Source organism: Bombina bombina, chromosome 10 (genome assembly GCF_027579735.1).
Source record: "Bombina bombina isolate aBomBom1 chromosome 10, aBomBom1.pri, whole genome shotgun sequence".
NCBI lineage: Eukaryota > Metazoa > Chordata > Amphibia > Anura > Bombinatoridae > Bombina > Bombina bombina.
This window is the reverse complement of record NC_069508.1, coordinates 12198734-12218179: the sequence shown is the minus strand read 5'-3', so window position 1 is coordinate 12218179 and position 19446 is coordinate 12198734. Positions and strand designations below refer to the sequence as shown.

Genomic DNA, 19446 nt, shown 5'->3' with positions numbered 1-19446 from the left:
TTCACTTCAATGGTGATATTAAAGGTTTCAGTGATTTTTCTTTCACCTTGTGTTATATCCTGTGTGACACTGTACCTTACTGCATAGTGGAAACATTCATTGATCTTCTTTTTTGTTGTGGCGTCCTTAGCCGTTGGAACTTTGTATCCAAGAACCGGGTTTTGGTCAAATGGGCTTCCTGGACCAATAAGGCCTTAGCTGGATGGTCGTGAGTGCGCGCACTTCCTGAGATAAAAAAAGATTTATTTTTTGCTCCTACATCTATTCCCCCAAAGTCCCTCCGTATATACAATATAATACAGCAGGTGTTATGGTTGCAGCGGTCTTGGAAGCTAGATGCAATTATCTTCTATAGTTGGAGCTATTAAGTTGTAACCACGCGTATCGGCTCCTCAAAGCCTTTATAAGATCTGGGGCACAGACCTCACATATTGTGTCACATAATTTGATCTGGGGAACAGACCTCACATAGTGTGCCACATCATTTGATCTGGGGCACAGACCTCACATAGTGTGTCACATAACTTGATCTGGGGAACATACCTCACATAGTGTGTCACATTATTCGATCTGGGGAACAGACCTCACATACTGTGTCACATAATTTGATCTGTGGAACAGACCTCACATAGTGTGTCACATAATTTGATCTGGTGAACAGACCTCACATAGTGTGTCACATAATTTGATCTGGTGAACAGACCTCTCATAGTGTGTCACATAATTTGATCTGGAGAACAGACTTCACATAGCATGTCTCATAATTTGATCTGGGGAACAGACCTCACATAGTGTGTCACATAGGGAGATCTGGGGAACAGACCTCACATAGTGTGTCACATAGGGAGATCTGGGGAACAGACCTCACATAGGGAGATCTGGGGAACAGACCTCACATAGTGTGTCACATAGGGAGATCTGGGGAACAGACCTCACATAGTGTGTCACATAGGGAGATCTGGGGAACAGACCTCACATAGTGTGTCACATAATTTGGTCTGGGGAACAGACCTCACATAGTGTGTCACATAGAGAGAACTGGGGAACAGACCTCACATAGTATGTCACATAGGGAGATCTGAGGAACAGACCTCACATAGTGTGTCACATTATTTGATCTGGGGAACAGACCTCACTTACTGTGTCACATAATTTGATCTGGGGAACAGACCTCACATAGTGTGTCACATAGAGAGAACTGGGGAACAGATCTCACATAGTGTGTCATAAAGGGAGATCTGGGGAACAGATCTCACATAGTGTGTCACATAATTTGATCTGGGGCACAGACCTCACATACTGTGTCATATAATTTGATCTGGGAAACAGACCTCACAAAGTGTGCCACATAATTTGATCTGGGGCACAGACCTCTCATAGTGTGTCACATAATTTGATCTGGGGAACAGACCTCACATAGTGTGTCACATAGAGATAAATGGGGAACAGACCTCACATAGTGTGTCACATAGAGAGAACTGGGGAACAGACCTCACATAGTGTGTCACATAATTTGATCTGGGTAACAGACCTCACATAGTGTGTCACATAGGGAGATCTGGGGAACAGACCTCACATAGTGTGTCACATAGGGAGATCTGGGGAACAGACCTCACATAGTGTGTCACATAGAGATAAATGGGGAACAGACCTCACATAGTGTGTCACATAGAGAGAACTGGGGAACAGACCTCACATAGTGTGTCACATAATTTGATCTGGGTAACAGACCTCACATAGTGTGTCACATAGGGAGATCTGGGGAACAGACCTCACATAGTGTGTCACATAGGGAGATCTGGGGAACAGACCTCACATAGTGTGTCACATAATTTGATCTGGGGCACAGACCTCACATAGTGTGTCACATAGAGAGAACTGGGGCACAGACCTCACATAGTGTGTCACATAGAGAGAACTGGGGAACAGACCTCACATACTGTGTCACATAATTTGATCTGGGGAACAGACCTCACATAGTGTATCACATAGAGAGAACTGGGGCACAGACCTCACATAGTGTGTCACATAATTTGGTCTGGGGAACAGACCTCACATAGTGTGTCACATAGAGAGAACTGGGGCACAGACCTCACATAGTGTGTCACATAGGGAGATCTGGGGAACAGACCTCACATAGTGTGTCACATTATTTGATCTGGGGAACAGACCTCACTTACTGTGTCACATAATTTGATCTGGGGAACAGACCTCACATAGTGTGTCACATAGAGAGAACTGGGGAACAGATCTCACATAGTGTGTCACATAATTTGATCTGGGGCACAGACCTCACATACTGTGTCATATAATTTGATCTGGGAAACAGACCTCACAAAGTGTGCCACATAATTTGATCTGGGGCACAGACCTCTCATAGTGTGTCACATAATTTGATCTGGGGAACAGACCTCACATAGTGTGTCACATAGAGATAACTGGGGAACAGACCTCACATAGTGTGTCACATAATTTGATCTGGGTAACAGACCTCACATAGTGTGTCACATAGGGAGATCTGGGGAACAGACCTCACATAGTGTGTCACATAGGGAGATCTGGGGAACAGACCTCACATAGTGTGTCACATAGAGATAAATGGGGAACAGACCTCACATAGTGTGTCACATAGAGAGAACTGGGGAACAGACCTCACATAGTGTGTCACATAATTTGATCTGGGTAACAGACCTCACATAGTGTGTCACATAGGGAGATCTGGGGAACAGACCTCACATAGTGTGTCACATAGGGAGATCTGGGGAACAGACCTCACATAGTGTGTCACATAATTTGATCTGGGGCACAGACCTCACATAGTGTGTCACATAGAGAGAACTGGGGCACAGACCTCACATAGTGTGTCACATAGAGAGAACTGGGGAACAGACCTCACATAGTGTGTCACATAATTTGATCTGGGTAACAGACCTCACATAGTGTGTCACATAGGGAGATCTGGGGAACAGACCTCACATAGTGTGTCACATAGGGAGATCTGGGGAACAGACCTCACATAGTGTGTCACATAATTTGATCTGGGGCACAGACCTCACATAGTGTGTCACATAGAGAGAACTGGGGAACAGACCTCACATACTGTGTCACATAATTTGATCTGGGGAACAGACCTCACATAGTGTATCACATAGAGAGAACTGGGGCACAGACCTCACATACTGTGTCACATAGAGAGAACTGGGGAACAGACCTCACATACTGTGTCACATAATTTGATCTGGGGAACAGACCTCACATAGTGTGTCACATAGAGAGAACTGGGGAACAGACCTCACATAGTGTGTCACATAGAGAGAACTGGGGAACAGACCTCACATAGTGTGTCACATAGAGAGAACTGGGGAACAGACCTCACATACTGTGTCACATAATTTGATCTGGGGAACAGACCTCACATAGTGTGTCAAATAATTTGATCTGGCGCACAGACCTCACATAGTGTGTCACATAGAGAGAACTGGGGCACAGACCTCACATAGTGTGTCACATAGAGAGAACTGGGGAACAGACCTCACATACTGTGTCACATAATTTGATCTTGGGCACAGACCTCACATAGTGTGTCACATAATTTGATCTTGGGCACAGACCTCACATACTGTGTCACATAATTTGATCTTGGGCACGGACCTCACATAGTGTGTCACATAGAGAGAACTGGGGAACAGACCTCACATACTGTGTCACATAATTTGATCTGGGGAACAGACCTCACATAGTGTATCACATAGAGAGAACTGGGGCACAGACCTCACATAGTGTGTCACATAGAGAGAACTGGGGCACAGACCTCACATAGTGTGTCACATAGAGAGAACTGGGGAACAGACCTCACATACTGTGTCACATAATTTGATCTGGGGAACAGACCTCAGATAGTGTGTCACATAGAGAGAACTGGGGCACAGACCTCACATAGTGTGTCACATAGAGAGAACTGGGGAACAGACCTCACATACTGTGTCACATAATTTGATCTGGGGAACAGACCTCACATAGTGTATCACATAGAGAGAACTGGGGCACAGACCTCACATAGTGTGTCACATAATTTGATCTGGGGCACAGACCTCACATAGTGTGTCACATAGAGAGAACTGGGGCACAGACCTCACATAGTGTGTCACAATTCAGCTGCACAGAATAACACAGTATGGGGTGAGGCTGGAGAGACTATTGAGGCACTTTGATGAATGTGGTCTGATTGCTCTGTGTGCTGCAGCTGTTACTTTTTGTTGTAGCAACAGAAATAAATACACAGGAAGAGGGGGGAAGGGTGTAACAGAATACAGTTAACCCAATGACTGCCAGTTTTTAGCAACTAAAGGGTTAAGTGTGTGAGGGCTGGGAGGTGTTACCCAGCTACCCCTCCCCCTTGCAGGGAATTCCCTCCAGCTCCCTCCCTGGCACTGGGCGGTGTCCTGTGCTCTCTCACTGGCTTTTCTGCATTTTTTGGCCTTTTCTTGTTCTCTTCTCCTGTTTGTTTTTTCCCCTTATTTTTAGCCCCTTGTTTCCCCAGAGCGCTGCTGCAGTAATGTTTGATTTAGCCCGAAGATTGCTACTGCCCAGCGCCACCTGCGAACCCTCAGAGCCTCAGACCAGGTACGCCGAGCTCTTCAGTAAGCTGGATGTCAATAAGGATGGCAAAGTGGACATCCTGGAGCTGCAGCAGGGACTCCGGTCTATGGGCATGGCTGTGGGCAGAGGCGCAGAGGAGGTAAGATAAATGTATAACCACTAATACAATAGCGCAGAGGAGGTAAGATAAATGTATAACTAGTAATACAGTAGTACAGAGGGGTAAGATAAATGTATAATTAGTAATACAGTAGTGCAGAGGAGGTAAGATAAATGTATAACTAGTAATACAGTAGTGCAGAGGGGGTAAGATAAATGTATAACTAGTAATACAGTAGTACAGAGGGGGTAAGATAAATGTATAACTAGTAATACAGTAGTGCACAGAGGGGTAAGATAAATGTATAACTAGTAATACAGTAGTGCAGAGGAGGTAAGATAAATGTATAACTAGTAATACAGTAGTGCAGAGGGGGTAAGATAAATGTATAACTAGTAATACAGTAGTACAGAGGGGGTAAGATAAATGTATAACTAGTAATACAGTAGTGCATAGAGGGGTAAGATAAATGTATAACTAGCAATACAGCAGTACAGAGGAGGTAAGATAAATGTATAACTAGTAATACAGTAGTGCAGAGGGGGTAAGATAAATGTATAACTAGTAATACAGTAGTACAGAGGAGGTAAGATAAAGGTATAACTAGTAATACAGTAGTACAGAGGGGGTAAGATAAATGTATAACTAGTAATACAGTAGTACAGAGGGTGTAAGATAAATGTATAACTAGTAATACAGTAGTGCAGAGGGGGTAAGATAAATGTATAACTAGTAATACAGTAGTACAGAGGGGGCAAGATAAATGTATAACTAGTAATACAGTAGTACAGAGGGGTAAGATAAATTTTATAACTAGTAATACAGTAGTGCATAGAGGGGGTAAGATAAATGTATAACTAGCAATACAGTAGTACAGAGGAGGTAAGATAAATGTATAACTAGTAATACAGTAGTACAGAGGGGGTAAGATAAATGTATAACTAGTAATACAGTAGTGCACAGAGGGGTAAGATAAATGTATAACTAGTAATACAGTAGTACAGAGGAGGTAAGATAAATGTATAACTAGTAATACAGTAGTACAGAGGGGGTAAGATAAATGTATAACTAGTAATACAGTAGTACAGAGGGGGTAAGATAAATGTATAACTAGTATTAAAGTAGTACAGAGGGGGTAAGATAAATGTATAGTTAGTAATACAGTAGTACAGAGGGGGTAAGATATAAATGTATAACTAGTAATACAGTAGTACAGAGGGGGTAAGATAAATGTATAGTTAGTAATATAGTAGTGCAGAGGAGTTAAGATAAATGTATAACTAGTAATACAGTAGTACAGAGGAGGTAAGATAAATGTATAACTAGTAATACAGTAGTACAGAGGAGGTAAGATAAATGTATAACTAGTAATACAGTAGTACAGAGGGGGTAAGATAAATGTATAACTAGTAATACAGTAGTACAGAGGGGGTAAGATAAATGTATAACTAGTATTACAGTAGTGCAGAGGGGGTAAGATAAATGTAACTAGTAATACAGTAGTACAGAGGAGGTAAGATAAATGTATAACTAGTAATACAGTAATACAGAGGGGGTAAGATAAATGTATAACTAGTATTAAAGTAGTACAGAGGGGGTAAGATAAATGTATAGTTAGTAATACAGTAGTACAGAGGGGGTAAGATATAAATGTATAACTAGTAATACAGTAGTACAGAGGAGGTAAGATAAATGTATAACTAGTAATACAGTAGTGCAGAGGGGTAAGATAAATGTATAACTAGTATTACAGTAGTGCAGAGGGGGTAAGATAAATGTATAACTAGTAATACAGTAGTACAGAGGGGGTAAGATAAATGTATAACTAGTAATACAGTAGTATAGAGGAGGTAAGATAAATGTATAGTTAGTAATACAGTAGTACAGAGGGGGTAAGATAAATGTATAACTAGTAATACAGTAGTGCAGAGGGGGTAAGATAAATGTATAACTAGTAATACAGTAGTGCAGAGGGGGTAAGATAAATGTATAACTAGTAATACAGTAGTGCAGAGGGGGTAAGATAAATGTATAACTAGTAATACAGTAGTACAGAGGAGGTAAGATAAATGTATAGTTAGTAATACAGTAGTACAGAGGGGGTAAGATAAATGTATAACTAGTAATACAGTAGTACAGAGGGGAAAAATAAATGTATAACTAGTAATACAGTAGTGCAGAGGGGGTAAGATAAATGTATAACTAGTAATACAGTAGTACAGAGGGGGTAAGATAAATGTATAACTAGTAATACAGTAGTGCAGAGGGGGTAAGATAAATGTATAACTAGTAATACAGTAGTACAGAGGAGGTAAGATAAATGTATAACTAGTAATACAGTAGTACAGAGGGGGTAAGATAAATGTATAACTAGTAATACAGTAGTGCAGAGGGGGTAAGATAAATGTATAACTAGTAATACAGTAGTACAGAGGGGGTTAGATAAATGTATAACTAGTAATACAGTAGTACAGAGGGGGTTAGATAAATGTATAACTAGTAATACAGTAGTGCAGAGGGGGTAAAATAAATCTATAACTAGTAATACAGTAGTGCAGAGGGGAAAAATAAATGTATAACTAGTAATACAGTAGTACAGAGGGGGTAAGATAAATGTATAGCTAGTAATACAGTAGTGCAGAGGGGGTAAGATAAATGTAACTAGTAATACAGTAGTACAGAGGGGGTAAGATAAATGTATAACTAGTAATACAGTAGTGCAGAGGGGGTAAGATAAATGTATAACTAGTAATACAGTAGTACAGAGGGGGTTAGATAAATGTATAACTAGTAATACAGTAGTACAGAGGGGGTTAGATAAATGTATAACTAGTAATACAGTAGTGCAGAGGGGGTAAAATAAATCTATAACTAGTAATACAGTAGTGCAGAGGGGAAAAATAAATGTATAACTAGTAATACAGTAGTACAGAGGGGGTAAGATAAATGTATAGCTAGTAATACAGTAGTGCAGAGGGGGTAAGATAAATATAACTAGTAATACAGTAGTACAGAGGGGGTAAGATAAATGTAACTAGTAATACAGTAGTACAGAGGGGGTAAGATAAATGTATAACTAGTAATACAGTAGTGCAGAGGAGGTAAGATAAATGTATAACTAGTAATACAGTAGTACAGAGGGGGTAAGATAAATGTATAACTAGTAATACAGTAGTACAGAGGGGTAAAATAAATCTATAACTAGTGCTGTCATATGCAGTAGCGCTGTACAAATGACAAACTGTAATTAATATGTTGTGGTGCATAATTAGCACATTTTATAAGTTGCTGATCACAATATTGTGTGTTTTATATTAACCCCTTGACTGCCAGTACGTTGTCTGTATCCCAACTCTTCCTGCAGCAGATTATATCATTTTTAGTTTGCAACTTCGAAACATTTTTGATGCTACATTTTGTGCAGCAGCTGCAGCATTTCATACTTAGGGCCCCAAATACAGCAATGACAGCAGCAGAGGATCACAGCTTGTGCACGTGACTTGTTTCATGAGCTCACAATCCAATTACAGCTTGTGCACGTGAATTGTTACATGGCCTCACGCTCTACTTACAGCTTGTGCACGTGACTTGTTTCATGGCCTGACACTCTACTTACAGCTTGTGCACGTGAATTGTTACATGGCCTCACGCTCTACTTACAGCTTGTGCACGTGAATTGTTACATGGCCTCACGCTCTACTTACAGCTTGTGCACGTGACTTGTTTCATGAGCTCACAATCTACTTACAGCTTGTGCGCGTGAATTGTTACATGGCCTCACACTCTACTTACAGCTTGTGCACATGACGTGTTACATGACCTCACACTCTACTCACAGCTTGTGCACATGACGTGTTACATGACCTCACACTCTACTTACAGCTTGTGCACATGACGTGTTACATGACCTCACATTCTACTTACAGCTTGTACTAACGTAGGGATGCTGCTTGTACTGTTGTATGGGAAATTAGGAGACTTGAGAGCTAGGAAGACACAGGGGTCACTCGGGACAAAGGACATGCATAGAGTAAAGCAGAGAATGGGGTGTCACAACAAGAGGTCCTGCTCAGTACAAACACAAGGACACATACTTATTAGATACTGAGTGCTTCATACAGTTAGGGAATCTCGTGGGCTGGGAATAAAATCTCCTGTGTATAAAATCTGATGATTAAACCAGCTCTGAGGATGTAACAGTGGGGAAATATTGTGCAGCCCATATCAGTGTATGCTGGGATGTAACAGCTGCCTGTGTGTAGGCTTCTGGCGCTAGCTCTCTGCTCCGGCTTTATACGCAGAGAGCAGTGTACTGGGCTTCTCTCTTTTAATTTAAGGCTCTGTTATGATTATGTAGATTTGGCGATTTAATAAAAATGTAACGCACAGCTGGGAGTTTCACATACAGTTTTCTTGCAATATACTTGTGTTATGCTACAGCCATAATGCACACTGACTCGCAGGCGATACGGCCTCCTGCGCTAGCTTCTTCTAGAAGTCATAGTCTCATCAGACAAATCCCCATCTCCTTCCTGTGCACCATCACAGGCCATTAATCCCTTGGTCCTTCTCCTCCCCCAGGCACTTATTGAGTTGGCACATCATCCTCACGCATCATATTTATTATATGGCATATATAATGTGGGTGCTGTAGGCGACTTTGGCCTGAGCCTGATATTGACAACTTTGTTCAAAATCTAGGAGCCAGCTCATAAATGTAGAAGATATAAATGTTTGTCGATCCTTAAGTTATAGTTGGATTTTATTTCACAGCTGCAAGACCTAGAAAGGATCCAGTCGCACACCTGGGGGTGGTGGGAGTCAGTGGGTGTCTTGTGCCCTCTAAACCAGGTTGCCACTGCCTAATTTGGCTCCTGAGATTGTCAAGCCCAGCTGGAGAGACCCTTTATAAATCAGTAAATCGTTTTCCCAGCATATACCAGACCAACCCACATAGCTGCTATGTAGTGATGGTCATTTTACTGAAAGTAACAATAGTCAGGGGCCCCAGATGTGCTCACAGGGTAACCGCAGGGTGTGGGCGCTGCCGGACCTGTTTGTGACCTTAGGATCTGCAGAAGAGTTTCTTAACTTCCTCTCTATTTATTTTGGTTCTGGACAGGAGATGTTTGTTTTAAATGGAACATAAAGTGAGATTGTGGACTTGTCCCTTTCCACCAATAGAGAATTGTTAGTCGTCCTCATCAGCCGGTAAACAATACTGAGGAATAGCTCTGCACAGACGTACATCACCTACAAACATCTCATACAGGGTATAAAGTTTAGTCAGTATCTCTCTCTATAAGGAGCGGTTAGATGTCATATGACACTGGGACTCTTTATCAGCAGTGATAGAATCTAAATTATAAGGCAATAAGGTGGGCGTGTCTGTGCTTCCTGGTGCAGTAATGGCGGTAACGCTCTAGTAAGGTCTGTGGGTGTAGATACCATAAAACATTTCTCTCATTTAACCCTTGTTTTCCCAGTGTGTGGGACACAGAGCTGTCACCTGCTGCTGGGCTGGAGATATGAACTGACTGCAGCTCAACATAAACTCCCAGAATTCCTTTTGTTACATGTGTGAGGTCACTGGGCGGGCGGTGTCTGTAAAAGCAACTAGCGCAACCGCAGAATTGTACAGCAATCAGAATAATATAATAAGGAATACTTTGTACCTGGGGGCAGGGTCGGCTCCAGAACGAATGAAATGGGGGGGGCATTTTTTTTTCACGAGGCGGCACGCATTTAAAAAGCATGTATGAGAGTCAATATAAGAGCAGACCTACTGTGGCAGTCCAGGGGTTACATTTATCAGATCTCTGGCTGTGCAGGAGTTAGATTTGTTTATATTTCTGGAAGTGCAGCAGTTACATGTGTCATATCTCAAGGAGTATAGGGGTTACATTTATAAGATGTCTGGCAGTGCCGCAGCAGTTACATTTACCAGTTTTATGGCAGTGCAGGGGTTACATTTGTCATATCTCAGGAATGTCTCCCACATATGACACAGCCAGTGGACACTGTTTGCATGTGTAGCTCTACCAATGACCCTACTAATGATCAAATAAGCTTTTACGTGACAATAAGTTTGAGTATATATATATACAGGTGGCCCTCGTTTTACAACGGTTCAATTTACACCGTTTCAGAATAACAACCTTTTTTTTCCAGTCATATGACTGCTATTCAAAAGCATTGAGAAGCAGTGCATTTATTAAAATAGCCAGTAGGTGGAGCTGTCCGCTTGTGTTGCAGCAAAGCCAAGCAAGCTGAAATTAATTAGTTTAACCAGACCTGAGCTATCAAGCAGATTTCAAAGGAACAAGATCTTTCTGTCTATAAATCAGTCCAGATTGGAATGCATAGAAAGAACTGTTTGCAGAAAAATGCAAGTGAAGTCTGTGTTGTGTGATTATTTTATTAGGTTTATCATGCTGTTTAGCATTTAAAGTCTTCATTTCAAAGCTTTAAAAATAATGTATTAGGTGTTACTTATGAGAATTTTGAGAGGGGTTTGGAACCTCACGTCCCATTGACTTATATTATAAACTGGGTTTCAATTTACAACGGTTTCGATTTACAACCATTCCTTCTGGAACCTAACCCCGGCGTAAACTGAGGGCTACCTGTGTGTATGTATATATATATATATATATATATATATATATATATATATATATATATATATATATATATATACACAAACTGTGTGTGTGTATATGTGTATATATATATATATATATATATATATATATATATATATATATACACACACAAAATGTGTGTGTATATGTATATATATATACATACATACATACACACACACACACACACACACACACACAGTATATATGTATATACACACACATATATATATATACATATATATATATATATATACACACAGTGTGTGTATTGTTTGTATGTATGTATGTGTGTGTGTATATGTATATGTGTGTATATATATATATATATATATATATATATGTAGACAGAAGATGCACTCACAGGACTTTCACAAAGAAACACAATTTAATGTTGGAACGTTTTCGGGGTTCACAACCCCTTCATCAGCATGCAAACAAGACATAAATCAAACCTTTTATAGTGTGTATAATCACTAGTGTGATTATACACTCTATTATACACACTATAAAAGGTTTGATTTATGTCTTGTTTGCATGCTGATGAAGGGGTTGTGAACCCGAAAACGTTCCAACATTAAATTGTGTTTCTTTGTGAAAGTCCTGTGAGTGCATCTTCTGTCTACATATGCACCATTATCCTTGCACCCAGGCTATTGACCATTTGGAGGGCTGAGCTGGAAGTCGTTATATATATATATATATAAATAAAACAACCTTGGGGACAAATAGGAGATGTTTTGAAACATGTAAATAATAAACATAAGGCTATTTCACTCATTGTCCCACAGCTACATTTGAAGTGTGTGTATTTGAGCACCTATAATCTGACACATGTTTTACACTGATCACTGCAGATAAAGCAGGCACAATGCACACTTGTTTTGTGTGACCTGCAGTGGGGAAACCAAGGAATTCCCAATTTGCTTCTTTATCTGTGGCTGCCAGGATATAAAGCACAATAGGGAAGGGATACTACTCTCACACACACATTGGTTATACGGCTGTGTTTTCACAAAATTACTTCTGCCTTCCCTCTCACTGACTGTTAGCTTCTCCCAGCACTTCCTGCAGAGGTCTGATGATGTCATCATCTCACTTCAGCTCTGTAGTAAGTGGGCTAGCAGGAGGAGGGGCATGCAACTTTATTTGTTATCTGGTTGTAAATAGATGAGAGTAAAGAGATTAGCTGGGCCCTCTAGTGTCAGATCTCCAGGGTCCAGTGGCTGCGAATGGTTGATGCGACATTTGGGACCCTGGACGTTCCGTCACTTTTAAAATGTAAAAAAAATATATATATATTTTTTTAAATCACTTCTTTTGCCCTGGGGCCCCCCAATGCCCCCCCTTAGAGCCGACCCTGCCTGGGGGTCCTGTTCTTATATGATGCTGTTATCCTCTGTATACGTAACGTACCTGTGTATTAGGTGCGGTCTCTCCTTATGGTAATATTATCCCCTGTATAAAAAACATCCCTCTGTTTTAGGGGCAATCTCTATTTATATTATATTATTATCCCTGTATACATTATGTCCCTCTGTATTAGGTGCAGCCTCTCATTTATTATATTATTATCCCTGTATACATTACATCCCTCTGTATTAGGTGCAGCCTCTCCTTATATTATATTATTATCCCTGTATACAGTACATCCCTCTGTATTAGGTGCAGCCTCTCCTTATATTATATTATTATCCCTGTATACATTACATCCCTCTGTATTAGGTGCAGCCTCTACTTATATTATATTATTATCCCTGTATACATTACATCCCTCTGTATTAGGTGCAGCCTCTCCTTATATTATATTATTATCCCTGTATACATTACATCCCTCTGTATTAGGTGCAACCTCTCCTTATATTATATTATTATCCCTGTATACATTACATCCCTCTGTATTAGGTGCAGCCTCTCCTTATATTATATTATTATCCCTGTATACATTACATCCCTCTGTATTAGGTGCAGCCTCTCCTTATATTATATTATTATCCCTGTATACATTACACCCCTCTGTATTAGGTGCAACCTCTCCTTATATTATATTATTATCCCTGTATACATTACATCCCTCTGTATTAGGTGCAGCCTCTCCTTATATTATATTATTATCCCTGTATACATTACATCCCTCTGTATTAGGTGCAACCTCTCCTTATATTATATTATTATCCCTGTATACATTACATCCCTCTGTATTAGGTGCAACCTCTCCTTATATTATATTATTATCCCTGTATACATTACATCCCTCTGTATTAGGTGCAGCCTCTCCTTATATTATATTATTATCCCTGTATACATTACATCCCTCTGTATTAGGTGCAACCTCTCATTATATTATATTATTATCTCTGTATACATTACATCCCTCTGTATTAGGTGCAGCCTCTCCTTATATTATATTATTATCCCTGTATACATTACATCCCTCTGTATTAGGTACAACCTCTCCTTATATTATATTATTATCTCTGTATACATTACATCCCTCTGTATTAGGTGCAGCCTCTCCTTATATTATATTATTATCTCTGTATACATTACATCCCTCTGTATTAGGTGCAGCCTCTCCTTATATTATATTATTATCCCTGTATACATTACATCCCTCTGTATTAGGTGCAGCCTCTCCTTGTATTATATTATTATCCCTGTATACATTACATACCTCTGTATTAGGTGCAGCCTCTCCTTGTATTATATTATTATCCCCTGTATACATTACATCCCTCTGTATTAGGTGCAGCCTCTCCTTATATTATATTATTATCCCTGTATACATTACATCCCTCTGTATTAGGTACAACCTCTCCTTATATTATATTATTATCCCTGTATACATTACATACCTCTGTATTAGGTGCAGCCTCTCCTTGTATTATATTATTATCCCTGTATACATTACATCCCTCTGTATTAGGTGCAACCTCTCCTTATATTATATTATTATCCCCTGTATACATTACATCCCTCTGTATTAGGTGCAGTCTCTCCTTATATTATATTATTATCCCTGTATACATTACATCCCTCTGTATTAGGTACAACCTCTCCTTATATTATATTATTATCCCTGTATACATTACATCCCTCTGTATTATATGCAGCCTCTCCTTATATTATATTATTATCCCTGTATACATTACATCCCTCTGTATTAGGTGCAGCCTCTCCTTATATTATATTATTATCCCTGTATACATTACATCCCTCTGTATTAGGTGCAGCCTCTCCTTATATTATATTATTATCCCTGTATACATTACATCCCTTTGTATTAGGTGCAGCCTCTCCTTATATTATATTATTATCCCTGTATACATTACATCCCTTTGTATTAGGTGCAGCCTCTCCTTATATTATATTATTATCCCTGTATACATTACATCCCTCTGTATTAGGTACATAATCTCCTTATATTATATTATTATCCCCTGTATACATTACATCCCTCTGTATTAGGTGCAACCTCTCCTTATATTATATTATTATCCCTGTATACATTACATCCCTCTGTATTAGGTGCAGCCTCTCCTTATATTATATTATTATCCCTGTATACATTACATCCCTCTGTATTAGGTGCAGCCTCTCCTTATATTATATTATTATCCCTGTATACATTACATCCCTCTGTATTATATGCAGCCTCTCCTTATATTATATTATTATCCCTGTATACATTACATCCCTCTGTATTAGGTGCAGCCTCTCCTTATATTATATTATTATCCCTGTATACATTACATCCCTCTGTATTAGGTGCAGCCTCTCCTTATATTATATTATTATCCCTGTATACATTACATCCCTCTGTATTAGGTGCAACCTCTCCTTATATTATATTATTATCCCTGTATACATTACATCCCTCTGTATTAGGTGCAGCCTCTCCTTATATTATATTATTATCCCTGTATACATTACATCCCTCTGTATTAGGTGCAGCCTCTCCTTATATTATATTATTATCCCTGTATACATTACATCCCTCTGTATTAGGTGCAGCCTCTCCTTATATTATATTATTATCCCTGTATACATTACATCCCTCTGTATTAGGTGCAACCTCTCCTTATATTATATTATTATCCCTGTATACATTACATCCCTCTGTATTAGGTGCAGCCTCTCCTTATATTATATTAGTATCCCTGTATACATTACATCCCTCTGTATTAGGTGCAGCCTCTCCTTATATTATATTATTATCCCTGTATACATTACATCCCTCTGTATTAGGTGCAACCTCTCCTTATATTATATTATTATCCCTGTATACATTACATCCCTCTGTATTAGGTACAACCTCTCCTTATATTATATTATTATCCCTGTATACATTACATCCCTCTGTATTAGGTGCAGCCTCTCCTTATATTATATTATTATCCCTGTATACATTATATCCTTCTGTATTAGGTGCAGCCTCTCCTTATATTATATTATTATCCCTGTATACATTACATCCCTCTGTATTAGGTGCAGCCTCTCCTTATATTATATTATTATCCCTGTATACATTACATCCCTCTGTATTAGGTACAACCTCTCCTTATATTATATTATTATCCCTGTATACATTACATCCCTCTGTATTAGGTGCAGCCTCTCCTTATATTATATTATTATCCCTGTATACATTACATCCCTCTGTATTAGGTGCAACCTCTCCTTATATTATATTATTATCCCCTGTATACATTACATCCCTCTGTATTAGGTGCAGCCTCTCCTTATATTATATTATTATCCCTGTATACATTACATCCCTCTGTATTAGGTGCAGCCTCTCCTTATATTATATTATTATCCCTGTATACATTACATCCCTCTGTATTAGGTGCAGCCTCTCCTTATATTATATTATTATCCCTGTATACATTACATCCCTCTGTATTAGGTGCAGCCTCTCCTTATATTATATTATTATCCCTGTATACATTACATCCCTCTGTATTAGGTGCAGCCTCTCCTTATATTATATTATTATCCCTGTATACATTACATCCCTCTGTATTAGGTGCAACCTCTCCTTATATTATATTATTATCCCTGTATACATTACATTCCTCTGTATTCGGTGCAGCCTCTCCTTATATTATATTATTATCCCTGTATACATTACACCCCTCTGTATTAGGTGCAACCTCTCCTTATATTATATTATTATCCCTGTATACATTACATTCCTCTGTATTAGGTGCAACCTCTCCTTATATTATATTATTATCCCTGTATACATTACATCCCTCTGTATTAGGTGCAACCTCTCCTTATATTATATTATTATCCCTGTATACATTACATCCCTCTGTATTAGGTGCAACCTCTCCTTATATTATATTATTATCCCTGTATACATTACATCCCTCTGTATTAGGTGCAACCTCTCCTTATATTATATTATTATCCCTGTATACATTACATCCCTCTGTATTAGGTGCAGCCTCTCATTATATTATATTATTATCCCTGTATACATTACATCCCTCTGTATTAGGTGCAACCTCTCCTTATATTATATTATTATCCCTGTATACATTACATCCCTCTGTATTAGGTGCAGCCTCTCCTTATATTATATTATTATCCCTGTATACATGACAGACCTCTCATTATATTATCCTGTTTACATTACACCGCTCTGTATAACATGCAGCCTCTCATTATATTAATATCTATGCATATTAAACCCCTGCTGCTGTTGGCACGTGAGTGCTACAGGCACCCAGTGGCGTTTATATGTAGACAAGTGTGCCTGTCGCACTTCCTATAACACAGCTGTGGCCTATGGATAAGAGCATTTAACCTCTCAGATCTAAACATAAACACTACAGAACCTCTCATTCACGTCATTTCAGTGAATATTGCTGCTGAAGATATTCACATCGTGTGCTATACATGTAATAATATAACAAATATCACATTCATACTGCAGTGGTTTGGTAGTAATATTATGTTACTAAGTAGCGCAGATAATACAAACGTTACTGAACGAGACAGCAAATCTATTCATTCCCTGGCTGTGTCGTTCTAGTTCAGCGCTTTGTTTGCAAACTCATAATGAAGCCACAAGACGGATTTACTTTTATTTACTTGTAGTGTGGGAGGAGCAGAAAAACCCATTTACATGATGTGAATTAATCTTATTAACCTCACAGGTTCACCTAGTGCACAGCCAGTAGTCTACTTGGTACCTTACTAAAATGTGTTGTGATGAGCACTGAACAGACTACTGATAAATTGTCCTTTATAACAAAGACGTTGTGCATAAAAATATACAGCCTAACCATCTGCCATAAGCACCTGCAGGTTAAACAACTACCCACCTCCCGGAATAACCCATGTCACCACTAACAGGACCCTAGAGAACCTGTGGGTCTCATGATATCATACGGTTGTCACATGACCCCTCTACTTATCATCATACGGTTGTCACATGACCCCTTTACTTATCATCATACGGTTGTCACGTGACCCCTCTACTTATCATCATACGGTTGTCACATGACCCCTTTACTTATCATCATACGGTTGTCACGTGACCCCTCTACTTATCATCATAAGGTTGTCACGTGACCCCTCTATTTATCATCATACGGTTGTCACATGACCCCTCTACTTATCATCATATGGTTGTCACATGACCCCTCTATTTATCATCATACGGTTGTCACATGACCCCTCTACTTATCATCATACGGTTGTCACATGACCCCTCTATCATCATACGGTTGTCACATGACCCCTCTATTTATCATCATACGGTTGTCACATGACCCCTCTACTTATCATCATACGGTTGTCACATGACCCCTCTATCATCATACGGTTGTCACATGACCCCTCTATTTATCATCATACGGTTGTCACATAACCCCTCTACTTATCATCATACGGTTGTCACATGACCCCTCTATCATCATACGGTTGTCACATGACCCCTCTATTTATCATCATACGGTTGTCACGTGACCCCTTTATCATCATATGGTTGTCACGTGACCCCTCTACTTATCATCATACGGTTGTCACGTGACCCCTCTACTTATCATCATACGGTTCTCATGTGACCCCTCTACTTATCATCATACGGTTGTCACGTGACCCCTTTATTTATCATATGGTTGAGGTGAAAATACCAGTTATCTCACTAGATACAGTACATGCTTTACAGTTATAAACAGAGAGGATATTAAACTATTTAGTTTTGTTTGTTGTTTTTTTATCTACATTTTAGGGCAAGTTATTTTTGTATTTTTATCAGAAACATTTCTGCATGTGCCCATGTATTGTGTTTCAGGCTACAAAGAGGTAGGTCACTACCAGAGGCTGTAAGTGCACAGATAGGTAGGTCACTACCAGAGGCTGTCAGTGTACACGGATGTAGAGCTGTGCCTAGTGCAGCATGACTCCCGTATTAAATGTTTATATTATTTACATTTTAGAAAATCGTGGCAGCCGGAGACACCAACAAGGACGGGCAGCTGGATTTCGCTGAGTTTATAAAATATTTGGAAGATCACGAGAAGAAAATGAAGATCGCTTTCACAAGTCTTGATAAGAATGAGGATGGTAAGATGAGAGGGCAGATGAACGTTTATCTCTGCAGCGCACTCGCAACACGCATTCCCTAATATGCTTTTTTTCCAGGGAAGATTGAAGCATCAGAGATAATGAACTCTCTCAAGATTTTGGGTATCAACATCTCCTCAGACCACGCCACAAAAATCCTGCAGAGGTCAGAAAATATGTCTGTGCTGTAATTGAGCAATTTGTATTGTTTCTGATAGTGAAACGCGTATTGTTTATCTTTTACATTACAACTTATGTGTGTATGATACATGTGTCCTCTGGCTTTTACAATTCTATCCCTATAGAATTTATATAAATAATTCATAAGCAATACGCTTAACAAGGGACTAGAATCCTTCAGTTAGAGTCAATGTTTAGAATCTGATATATAAGTTAAACTGAGCAGCTACCAATCTAAATATATATATATATATATATATATATATATATATATATATGTGTATATGTAAATGTAGAATAAAAAATTCTGCACTCACCGGTCTTGAGAAAAAAGTCCTT

The 19446-nt window shown here is 39.2% G+C and overlaps 1 protein-coding gene across 1 annotated transcript in view; it reads left to right on the top strand.

Moving 5' to 3' along the window:
- Nucleotides 1-4435: 4435 nt before the first annotated feature.
- SLC25A24 (solute carrier family 25 member 24) overlaps nucleotides 4436-19446 on the top strand; it is a 48534-nt gene continuing 33523 nt past the window's right edge. Inside the window, exons 1-3 of the mRNA XM_053693785.1 lie at nucleotides 4436-4738; nucleotides 18801-18927; nucleotides 19006-19093. Of these exons, the coding sequence (XP_053549760.1) occupies nucleotides 4556-4738; nucleotides 18801-18927; nucleotides 19006-19093 (398 nt within the window). The 5' untranslated portion in view covers nucleotides 4436-4555. The remainder of the gene's footprint in view (nucleotides 4739-18800; nucleotides 18928-19005; nucleotides 19094-19446) is intronic.